We start from the raw sequence: 12,880 nt of genomic DNA on the forward strand, positions 1-12,880 counted from the left end.
GTTATTATGTAGATTTATACTCAAACTGTTCCAGAGTTTCATGAAGTCTTAGACAGAATTTACACAGTCTCACCTTTCATGTTTTTCCAAACACACAACAGCAGCAGCAGCAAGAAAAATATCACTGAAAGTCTAACAACCAGTCCAACAATAAAGGAGGCAGAAAATGATGGAGCTTCAGGAGAGAATCCTGTAATTATACAGTACGTTAGCGGGAAAAGACAAAATTGATTAATAATATAAAAATTCAAAAATCATAATGGCATCACTATTTGAAGTCTTGGTGACATCAGAACATTGTTCTCCTTTAAAGACAGTGTGTAACTTAAACTCCATCCATAACACACACTAATAGTTATTAGTTGTAATTAAACAGTTTACACAGTAGATTCCAGGTCATGGAGCAAAGGAACACTGATAAAAGGTGACATTATAAAATGAAATAACACAGAAAACTGCTTCTCTCATTTCAGCCTCACCGTTCACTGCCATCCAGCTCTGTGGAGACTCTGTTCCTTGGTACCAACACTTGTAGAAACCTTCATGTGACTTTGACACTGCAGAGATGTTCAGCTCTACTCTGCTGTCGTTTTGGATCAGTTGCTCATTGTGATAGAAAAACACACTGGAAGCTTTTTGTCCTGTCTTCAACTTACAGCTCAGACTCACAGAGAGTCCCTCAGTCACAGGACGGACAGGACTCATCAGGATCAAACCTGCATCTGGACCACAGTCACAGGAAGATTCAGTGGAGCAGAAGAAGAAAACTCTTATCAGATATAATATTAAACCACATAATGCAGAATATTTTACAAATGCTTGAAATGAATAAAAACAATCAAACTCACCATGAACAGTGATGTTGACTGAGTTACTGAAGTGTCCTGATCCAGACTCACACCAGAACACTGCAGAACCAGACTGTGATGTGTTGATGTCACATCTGGATCCAGATGTTGTCCAGTTGGAGCAGGATGACAGGAAGCCTCCTTCAGGAAACCTCCTGACTCTCCACTCAGTAGAGTTTCCCTCACAGCTCAGTGACACAGAGTCACGGGTGAAGTGTTGAACTGTGTCAGGACTCACTGTGAGAGACGCTGACGGATCAACATCTGAACAACAACACATTTAACAACAATCAACGGTGGAACTTTAAGGAACAAATCCACACGGTTCCTTCAGAAAACGTTGGTAGAAAGAAGCAAGAGTCCAAACAAACTGACCTCCAGACCAGACAAATGCTGCTTTGCTGTAGTCAGTGTAATACACTGGTTCTCCTCTTGCAGCTCTACACACATATCCTGCTGTGTGTGTGTGTCCATCAAGCATGTAGGAGCCCTGTTCAGTCCCATGCTCACTACCAGGTAGCAGCTCATATCTGTAGGAGCTGTGTGAGCCATCAGGAACAGTCTGGTACCAGTAGAACCTCCATCCTGCAGATGGAGGCTCAACCTCACAGCTCAGAGCTACTGAGGCTCCAGGACTCAGCCAAGATGGAGACGCTGTGAGGACACACTGGGCTTTATCTGATGGAGAGGAAACAAATCACCTTAAACAAATGGTGACGTACATTTAATTAGGTGTTAATATTTGTATATCACAGTAAAACGTACTGTCACTGACTGTCAGTCTGATGGATTGACTCCACTCTGTTGTGTTACGTTGAGCGTTTCTCATTCTGCCTCTACATCTGTAGTTTCCACTGTGGGATGAAGAAGCTGAGCTGATGTTGACTTCATTCTGTTGTGTGTTTGTTGTTGCAGGTGTTTTCCATTCATATTCCCACTCAGTGTCTCCTCTGTCGTCCATCTCACATTTGACAGTGATCTTCTCTCCACTGAACAACTGAGTCCAGTTGGGATGAAGAGTCACGACCACCTTGTTTGGGACTGTTTGTGATTTTAAAGGTAAATGGTTTAATCATTATTTAGATTTTTTTCTCTAATCTACATTGTTGTTTTTCAGTTTGTGTTGTCACACCCACCATTTGTGTTGATCCTCACTGAGTCACTGTACTGTGTGTAGTAAACTGGGTTTCCTCTTCCTCCTCTGCACCAGTACAGTCCTTCCTGAGAGACACTGGTTTCACCATCTTGTGTGATCAGGACCTCAGAGGATTTATGTCTGTACCAGTAATATTTCCAACCAGACGATGACGTCACAGAGCAGCTCAGCGTCACACTGCCCCCTACTGGGATGTCTGTCTCATCACTTCTCAGTTCAGCCTTTGGTTCAGAAGCTGTTCAGTTTAGAACAAACACATTAAAGGGTCATTATGAGTCTCTATGAAATGACTACTGTGATCTGCAGTGTGACACATTTACACTGTAGTAAATATTTGTGTAATTGTAAATGCTACAGTCTATTTGTATATAACTGATTTTCCTGACCAGCTCTGAGAGGTTCAATGAGTTTTGTCCATGTCTTGCATGTAATAATGAATCATTACAAATGTAACAATGAATGAAACTCACCTGTTACTGTCAAACGTAGAGGATCACTCCATGCTGTGAAGGAATAACTGGTTTTCTGTCGACCCCTACACTTGTAGTCTCCACTACTGGAACCAGAAGCAGTGAAAACCCAGAGTTTCGTCCCATCTGCAGTTCTTCTTACGTTGCCTTGGGTCCATTCATATTCCCACTCAGTGTCTCCTCCAGCCTGGATCTCACATGTCAGAGTGATCTCCTCTCCTTTGAATATCTCAGGCCAGTCATGCTGCCTTTTTACAGCAGCCTTGTTGGAAACTTCACACATTGTAGAATAACACACAAACAGAAACAATGAATAGTTTCAATTGGTGGATTAATGTTATTTATTATGTAAAGGTTTACGAATGGATGTGCAGGAAATAGCAGGTAGTAAAAGTAACTGAGAGCAGTAAGTTGTAAATCAGTTCATAGGATAAAACATCTGTTAAAACAGATCCCAATCCGTTGTTCTTGGGTTTATAAATGTTAATTTGACTGAGTGCTGTTTTCTACTGTGAACATTCGTCAGGACAATGACTGGAACTGGTCAGAAGATGGCGCTAGAGCAGAGGCCACGTGAGCATCAGCGCAGCCCTCACTCCATTCATGTGTGTGGATCTCTAAAAACGTCTCCAGCTCTGCGACAGGCGGCGTTAACGAGGTGAATGAGAGGTTTGGGTCTGTTGGTGTGTGTGTGGTCCCTTTCATCATCAGCCACAGCAGACTGTCGGGTGTAGGATAAGAGTGAGCTAAGAGCTAGCTAGCTGAGCTAGCAAGCTAGCCACGTGAGACGCTGCAGACACTGGACGCCAGGAGCCACACTGTTTGTGACGCGTGGATCTGCCGCTGTTAGCAACATGAGGACGTGGCTGATAACATGGTGCTAACCGGACCTGCACTACGGTCCCGGAGCAGATTTAAGGATGATGTGAGGCCATTCATTGGTTCTGTTCGTGCAACGTTTAGAAGCGCTGGCTGACGTAGATAAGAAGACACACAATAATCATTGACTTTGTACGTGAGTTAAAGCACGAACGATCAGCGAATAAAATCCTACAAAGTCAGATAAAACCCAGTCGAAGTTTGTGTCCTTTGCTTTGGAACCAAGAGGTTAAAGGACGTCACTCTCTGACGTCACCAGGACAGAGGGAACAACTACAAAGATCCTCACCTGTTTTATCAACAGTGACTGAGTCACTGTTCTGTGTGTAGTAAACTGGGTTTCCTCTTCCTCCTCTGCAGTAATAGTTTCCTCCCTCTGTGATTCTGATACTGTTAGATTCAGTGTTTGTTCTAATCAGAGCTGCTGATCTGAACCAGTCGTATTTCCATCCATCAGAACCGTCCACAGAGCAGCTCAGTGTCACGCTGCCTCCTACTGATATGGTTGATGGACCTGCAGTCAGTCTGGGTTTGGGTGGTTCTGCTGTTATAAAAGAACAAAACGTGTTCTTTGTTACCAAACCTTTGTTTGTTTATTTCACGAAAAATCACAAATCATTTGTAAGATTTTTATGTGAATAACATGAACAGTAAAACATCCTGCTCAATACAGTATGTCACAATCTAATCTAATCTACGTAAAAGGTCTTTACACAGTGAGATTAAAATGATTAATTTCCATTTACACACAGATTCAAACATAATTTGGCCAAAACGAAAAAATATTTGTGTTTTACAGTCTAATACAATGTACTCAGGTTTTCTGCAGTTACTATTAAATTCAAGTTCATTGTACTGATTCGAAGTAGAATATACTTAAAACTGAGTAGCAGTTCCAAACCTGAGCAATTTTAAGTTTAACTTTAAATTAACTCAAAACATCTAAGTTTTGGTGGTGATCACATGTTTGCGTCTCCATGGAGACAGGATTTAAAGCTTTGTGATTGGCTGCTTTGAAACTGTGTGAAAACAGGCATTAACATTATGAACGCGGTCGGTATCATTTATTTCACTCAGCCGCCTCACTGACTGCTAGACGACTGTAGCTGTTTCTGTTTTAATGGTTCTTTGTCTCATAAAAGACAAATGCAAACAATCCTCTAACTACAAACCTGATGAAGACACTGCACAGGAGCGTGATAGTGTAATAATCATCATCCCTTCATTCAAATAGTTAAGTTTTTGTGTTGAATGGTTGAGAAATTTAAAGATTTAGGTAAACATTAAAATGTGTTAAAAAAACACCTCAACTCACATGTTACTGTCAGTGTGATGTTGTCACTCCACTGTGTTGACTCATGGTTTCTTCTGCCCATGCAGCTGTAGTCTCCACTGTGAGACACATGAGCTCTGCTGATCTTCAACACTTTACCAGTTTTATCAGCAGGTTGGTTTGAGCTGCTTGTTCTCCATTCATACTCCCACTGAGCGTCTCCACCTCCATGGATCTCACATGTGAGAGTGATGCTCTCACCACTGAACGTCTGAGTCCATCTGGGTTGTTTGGTCACAGAGACTCTATAGGAACCTGTTGATGACAAACACACAGTAAGAACAGCTAGAGTAGGAGAAGCTTTTAGTTTGATTAAACTTTAGGTTTGTATGTTGACATCTCAATTTATTTCAACAAAAAAAACTACAGGATGCGTTGGGTCTCAGTTTAGCTTCATGTTTATAAGTAAAATACAGGTCTTCTGTTGTTTTTTAAGTTGTTGTTGCTGTGTATCACAAAACATCCTGTCAATCTGTAGAAACGTGTGAAGCGATTATGCAGAAGAAAGAAGAAAATAAAGTAGTTCCTGCTGCAGCCAGACACAGTCAGAACCATTACTTTACACAGAGCTACAGTAACATCTAATGTGAACGCTGCACAGGAGACTGACTCTGTGAAGACAAGCGTCTAAAAGAAACTGGACAGAACAACAACTAAATGTTTGGTAAACAACAAAAGACAAATTTGTGCAATATGAATTAAAAATCACTTCATGACATGTCTTCATGTTGTTCATTTGTCACTTACATTTATTATTCAGATTTAAAACTTAAAGTTTTTAGACTGAATGTCTAAACAACATGAGCAACCATTACATTAAAACATCACATTAAAAAAGATTTATCTAGGAAGAAAAGACAGACAATTACTCACCAGCATCATTTCCGTAGATGTTCATATTTAGCACTGAAACGAAGATGAAAACATGATCAGACATAAACAGTAATAAAGACATTTATCATCCAGGTGGTGTTTTATCACATCAGTTACTGTTATTTAAAAACTGTTAAATTATTTCCTGTTTAATCTGAGCCACACTAACAGTAAACTGTGAAGAACCTCCCAGTTTTACTGTGAATGAAGCTGGGTCACATCCCATGTGTATAAAAACCACCATGTTAAATAAAGTCAGAGCTGCTGACGTACTCACAGAATAATGACAGTACACAGAGCAAAGTCAGCTCCATCTTCACATCCACACACACTGTCGCTGTAGAGGAATGACTGCAAACACTAAGACACAAGCTACAGATCATCACCTGATTCAGAGCTGCTCTGTTCTTCCTTCCTATTTACTCAAAAAGCTCTGACCACAAGTTTACGCTTCCTGCTGCACAAATGTGTTAGTTTGTCTCTTTAGCAAATGTTCAATGATGTTCTATGAAATGAGCAATAAAAAATGTGAATTATTGAAAACATGGAACTAATAAACCTTAATAATATAACAAATCATCTGTTATTTGTGCGTCTGTGCGTGTTGTGTTGTTATCATGCAGTATGGATGAAAGGAAGTCAAAACGTATGTATCACATCAGTAAACACTTTGTGTAATAATTCATAAAGTTTATAAAGTAATTAGTTAAAATTTAAGAAGACAATGTTACAGAATAATACGGCACCTGCTGTTCTACAACAGCACTCAGTGGGTCACGGGTGTGAGGAGGAGACCCTGTTATGCAACAGAAGTGTAGTAGCACCAAGACCATTAAAGTACAGTGTGTTTTACTGACGTAGATAAAGCAGGTGGGAGGAGCACAGCTTCTGCTGCAAACACCTGACCTAGAGTAACCTGAGCTTGGGAAAGTGAAGGTTTGGAGGGGAGCTGCTCCGTCCTGGGAGAAAAAGGCAGAGCAACAAGTGTCTTCACTTTGTTTGGGATTATGATTGAGTACAAATATAATAAAATAATGGTCAAAAACACCCTAAAAGGTCAAGATGATGATCTAACGTCCGGGGAGCTGAATCCCACCATGAGCAACAGGTTTATAAGGTGATGTTGTGACCAGAAATCCTCAGTCTGTCTTGTCTTCTGTCACTTTTCTGTGGAATAAACTCTTTGTTGACCCTGGATCTTACTGCTCTGGACTTAGTCATTTTTTGGGACCCTGCTGCTGGGACTTAGAATCATAACAAGAATTTTGGGATCTTATTTGGACTATTTTCCACACTTTGGAGTTTGAGTTTACTAATTTTATAGAGCCTTACCTTATTACTGTGGATTAAGTTGTCTTTTCACCTCTTTGGGAAGTCACTACTTATCTGGAATCGAACTGTTGTGGATTTAGTTTATTTTTCTTCTTTTGGGGATTCATCTTTTAATCTCTGGAATTTATATATTTAGAATTTTATCGTGTCAGCAAAGGATAATTTACACCTATTGAATTTATTAAAGCTCAGTCAGATTTGAATACAAAATATAAAGGCTTTAGTGTCGGACACGACAACACACACTGAACTGAGCGTAGCTGCAGGTTTTATTCAGTTGTGTTTGACAGTTTTTAACTTTTTTAACTGTGGCTGAGATAAAATCATCATCAACTCTTCACTTCCTCTTTACACATAATAGGTGTGGTTTCCATTGCAAGTGTCGCTAACAAAAGCCTGTCATGTAAGATATAGTTAATATATATTATCTGTTGATTTATTACATTATTTCTTAACCCAAAACTGTAAACTACAAAACAAACATGTCAAATTTTGTGTTTGTGTCTCACAAACCAGAACCAATTAACCAGGTGGGAGATTGTGGAGCAAACCAGAGATAAGGAGCAGCAGGACAGTGATGTGTCTGATTCATTCACACACTGTAACATGTCGCCCTCAGACTTTATGCAGACGCTTGCACACGATGCACTTCCTCATCATTCTAACTAGATGTGTTTGTCGCCCCCTTGTGGTATTTTATTGAGGATTTTTACAGGTCATTTAATAATGTTTTATTATATCATGTCTTGCCTTTTGCTGTTTGATCACATTAATAAAAAAAAACAACCTCTGACCTCTACAGTCAGTTGAGGTTTTTCTGCTTGAAAACCTTCCTACAGACATGAAAGACTGTTTCACTTTGGACCCAAAACATCTTAACATTATTGGTTATTATCCCTGTACTAATGTTATATGAAAATGTAAAAGTAAAAAAGCTATAACAACACTTAGCACCTTTGTGTCTCCACTACATGACTGTGCTGTGAACTGAGGTACTGAGTGTAGAGTCAGTGCTTCATTCATCTGCCGTCACTGCTTTGCATGTTTCCACCTCACTGTGATCTCTATGCACCACTTAGACACAGTTACTGCTGCTCTACATGTTTAAAAGTCGTATGACACAGAATCCTAAACACTTACTGTACATCAGACATGTTGGACACACATTCACACTACGACTGGTTAACCTTGTCTGGATGGTGAGAAGGAGACAAAGCACAAGGACAGAACACACACACAGAGAACAGGCAACGTTCACACAGAAAACTGAGCCCATGTATAAACCCAGTCAGTCCAAGGAAAAAACAAACCATGATCATGAACACGTCCTCTCACTTCATCACGTACACACACGTACGATGCTCAGACTAAACGTCAAATGAAAAACTATTAGTGTATTAAATGAAACATTAGACACGTTAGACACCTCTTATTTTCCATTGTTTATATATTTACATATGTTATGTTGTGTATTAACTCATGGAAAAGGTTCCTGCACTGTTTTACTTTTCTTGTTATTCAATAAATCAAAGTGCAGAACATTTACTAATCACTGTATCTTACGTTTAACGTTCTAACCATCATTCAGCAACTAGAAACAGGTTTTTAAAAAGTTATACATTTTATACATCTTTATTTTGTATCAGTATAATAAGGAGATTTCCAAAATGTATTAACACTGTTAACTTACAAGTTTTCCACACACACCAACAGTAGGGACAAAACTCTAGGACACTAAACTGTAAATAATTTTGTCATGAACTTCTATTGAAGATTGAGCAGTGGTTCATGGGTAGCGAATAAAAACAGCATCAGTAATTGGCGAGCTATTACAGTGGTTGACACAAGGAACAGTTCTGACACCAACAAAGCCAACTCATCACCACAGACCACCATCCTGCCTCTTCTCAGCTGAGCATCCAGAAATGTGCAGAGGTTGAAGCTGAAACATGTTGGTCAGCGCTGTCTTAACATAAACTTAACCCCTCCTTCCTTCCAGAGTTCCTTCAAACTGTCAGAGAGACTTTAACCTCTTGGCCTTTGACCCTGATGGAGATGATGTTAGATGCAGATATGGAGATGCGTCACTGTTAGGGAACTCATTAGTTCCCTTTGTAAATCTTAAATAAAGCAGACACAATCAGTTGAGACCTTCTTCAGGATTTTACTTGAAAGGAGTGAGCAGCAGCAAAGGCAACTTCCTCTCGCTGAAGAGAAGTTACAGATTCAGCTCATAATATAAATTCCACTCTGGGAGGTGCTTAGTCACACAGAACGTGGGAAATATTTTCTGCACAAAGCAAGCATTGGGCTCATCAGTACACACACCGGTAGAAGGGAGAGAACTTCAAGGCCATAGCACAGCTAATGAGGCTTCACCAAAATATGTTTCAATGATTAAATGCAGTATTTTTCCAACATTTCCATCCAGTTTAACTTTGAAACATTCATTCAACAATTATGCATGCATCAGAACAGCACAACTTCTTTCAATTTAAGTGCAGTCGTCATAAAACATGGAACAAATGTTATACTATTGTAGGCTGGGTCAAAAGCAGGAAGCACAATATTTACAGCTTAGCGTCCATTTCCATCGACATCATGGAGGTTCTGTTCACAGTTATCAAGCTGCAAAGGTGTATAGTGTATTTGTCGAGAGTGCATGACTGCGCACACCCTGAGAAGCCTTGATTCACCAGCCTGATGATCCTGGCCCCCAAACAGGGAATTACGCACAACACAATCAGCATCTGAACCAACATGATCAGTAGAACTGGTCCAAAAATCTTCATCAGCCTGCACATTGGATGTGTGCTGTAGGTCACAGAATGCCTGTTGAGTTATGCAGTAATTTATGGTTTTAACTCTTAGCATGATTGTTCCCACCCCCAACCTTGGAAATAGGGATAGTGCCTAGTCTTTAGTCCAGAGCTTTTTGTCCATGGGAACGTTTGATCCCCAGATCCGATCACTTTCCTTCAGGTCGATCTCTCGCTGTCCCTTGGAAGTCGTCTGCTGTGGTGTCATCACGTAGGAGCCATCTGAAACATAAACAGGAACACAACAACCTACCCAACTGAGTGGAAGATGCACATGGATTGTGTGTCCACAAACATAATTGATGTCAGAGTGTGGGAGAGTCCCCATGAAACCAGGACCATCATAGTAAGAGACACACTGAACTCCCTTTGGTGCCTCAGAAGTGTTGAAATGGGCGGCACTGCGAGTGCAAGGCATCTTCACAGTCTGGCAGTGTTTCAGGGGAACTTCCCCTACTGAGACGGCTAAATCCTTATTCTTTAAAAGGGAAGAGCTGCTGCTCTGGAAACAGTTTCCCTTGAACTGAGGAGGAAAAGGAACATGATCAAACAAGATGTCTGTGGAGAAGTTGGCACTCAAAAACCGTGTCTAATTACGACCCTGGTTTGGTGGAGGACGTGGAACTAGTCCTTTCGTTTGACCTCGGAAAGAGGCATAGAAAGCATCAGGTGACACCAGAGAAAGTAAAGTGTGGATATAATGGCTCTCGCTGTGGGTACAGGCTGAATCTGTACATCAGGGTTTGTGACAGACTTTGGCATGTTTCCACACACATAACAACAACTTCCAGTAAAGTTATGAGTGCTCTGTTTGGCAAGAAACTTCATGTAACGATACCACAAATTAGTGTGATACTGATCAGGAGGTCTCTCCTCTTCCTCCATAAGGTCAGGGAGCAGCTTAGCATCAATCAACAGTACAAGGGCAGTTAGTACAACTCCCGTGGCTGGACAGTGTCCTCTCATAGTATCTCCTTATGAGAATGTCCCCCTACAGTAAGTGAGAGAAGGTACCGCTGGTTTCTTCACTGCCGTTGAGACGACCAGTGCTCTAAATGCTGCCGACCCCCTTTGTAGGCAGACGTTTCCCCTCCCTCGGTTGGGTTTTTTCTCAGGACAACACTACTCGGTTGCCTGTACCTGTTGTCTTTTACAGTGTGTGTTGTGTATCCACCTAGAGATGCCTTCGACTGCAGGCTGTAGGTGTTGCCAGCGTCACTCTGTGTGGACCTCCCACCGGGTGAGGTCCAGCTCTTCGTTTATGACTCTGATGAACACCCAGTCACCAGCCTGCAGCGGTCCCTCCTGTGGACACGGCACGTCTTGAGAAGCGTTCTCAGAAAAACATTTGTGGTGATGTTTTAACACCTTTGACATATCATCAACTATGTCCCCTTCTAATGTGTAAGTCTGTTGGTATATTAGGGAACTGAGGTGTTCTATACTCTCTTCCATACACTATTTCAAAAGGTGTCACCTTTTGAAATAGTCATACAGTAGAGAACCAGTCTTGTTAGGTGTGATTCTCATACTAAGTTTAACTGAATCGAGACATGAAACCCAATCCATATTGGTCTGTGCCGTGGCCTATAAGTAGTTTTTACCGTCCTTTTTTCTCCTACATTTGACAAACATTGTCAAATCATTTCTGAATCTAAGCGTTGCAAGCGTTCTTCATTGCTGTTTGCTGAGACATCATCAGTGAGTGTGTGTGTGTGTGTGTGTGTGTGTGTGTGTGTGTGTGTGTGTGTGTGTGTGTGTGTGTGTGTGTGTGTGTGTGTGTGTGTGTGTGTGTGTGTGTGAACCCAACCGGCCTCTCGCCCATCACTTTGCCCCATCAGAATCATTCTGTGGACAGTGAGCTGCTCTGTGGCCTCAGCCGTGCAGTATGGGCAGGGTCCCTCAGTAAATTGGCAGTTTGGAGACCAGTGTTCCTCTCTACCACACTTAAAGCACGCTGTTGCTGAATGTTGATTTCCTCTAACTGGACTGTGTCCAGTTTAGAGCTATTCTCTTCAAATCATTGAGCTGTATTCACACTTTTTGTTGTGGTTGGCATAAATACTTAATGTTTAGGACACATTTCAGGTATTGTTAATATATTGATTTGTTGTCTCTAATGTCGTGTGTGTGTGATGTCTTCTGTGCATTTATTTAATCTTTATCAAATGGAAGTAGGGATGTGAACTAGATTTTGAATGAAGGGTCTCTTCTGATTCTCTCCCCACTAGAATGCGTTTGCACCTGATTTCAGTACGGCAAAGTGCAGGTGAGGTTGTGACCTAAGCGTCACGTTGTGTGTACTTATGTGTGTAGGTGGTGGTAGGAGTCTAACTGCTGATGGCCCTAGGCCGAATCACCTCTGACCTACAAGGGAATATCCAGCGATCAAGAGTCATCTGCTGCATCAGAGCAGAGGAAGCTATGACATGCACTCAGTTGTAGCAGCAGCTCTTTGTTCAACAGTTCTGTGTTCTGTTGCCAAAGTTGTTGAGCTGTAGCAGACCCAGGTAGTGTTCAGAACTAGATCCCAAGGACGCTCATAATGCATGTGGAGTTTTCAAAGTTGCAACCTTTTAGTTTCCTCATTGCAGTTTTCCTATCGATGCAACGAAACTGATACTGGAATGATGTGACGCAGGAGAAACCTTTTGCAATGAAATCTTATCAAACAATATCTTAAGCAGATGTCACTGAGTCAAAATGTGTGTAGTTATTTTTAGAAGTCATGCATCTGTCCTCCTCTGCTCACACCCACCTCTATGCTGAAGCATTTACTGCACTAGCCCATGTTTCAGTGGTCTGAAGGCCCACACATACGGTTGCTGTCACCTGCTCCTCACAGCATCCATCAGACTGCATGTCCATGTTTGTTGAATGTGTAAAGTGGGGAGACGTGTGGAAGTCGCCCTGTCGGCTTGTTTTTCCTGCCGTGCAGAACATGCTTGTAAAGCGTGTCAGCTGTCACCTGGGTGGAACCGCGTCGCTTTCGTGGCATTGTCAGGTTGTAATTGTGTCATTGTCACGTTGCCTTCACACTGTGGTCAAAGCGTCACTTCATCACGTTATGCACAGGGCAGCGCTAGGACTCTGTCAGTCACGTTACATCCCAATTAGACAATAGGTTTTGTTTGTAAAGAGAGGAGGCAAAGCTTCCTCAAAACCAAATT

At 41.4% G+C, this 12,880-nt stretch overlaps 2 protein-coding genes across 2 annotated transcripts in view; one reads left to right on the forward strand and one right to left on the reverse strand.

Moving 5' to 3' along the window:
- Positions 1-12,880, reverse strand: part of LOC114851109 (basement membrane-specific heparan sulfate proteoglycan core protein-like) — a 134,247-nt gene that overhangs the window by 93,251 nt on the left and 28,116 nt on the right. Inside the window, exon 9 of the mRNA XM_055506925.1 lies at positions 2,475-2,747. Within this exon, the coding sequence (XP_055362900.1) occupies positions 2,475-2,747 (273 nt within the window). The remainder of the gene's footprint in view (positions 1-2,474; positions 2,748-12,880) is intronic.
- LOC121202091 (C-C motif chemokine 3-like) overlaps positions 1-12,880 on the forward strand; it is a 47,581-nt gene that overhangs the window by 32,410 nt on the left and 2,291 nt on the right. The window lies entirely within an intron of this gene.

This window comes from Betta splendens, chromosome 2, assembly GCF_900634795.4.
Source record: "Betta splendens chromosome 2, fBetSpl5.4, whole genome shotgun sequence".
Classification (NCBI taxonomy): domain Eukaryota; kingdom Metazoa; phylum Chordata; class Actinopteri; order Anabantiformes; family Osphronemidae; genus Betta; species Betta splendens.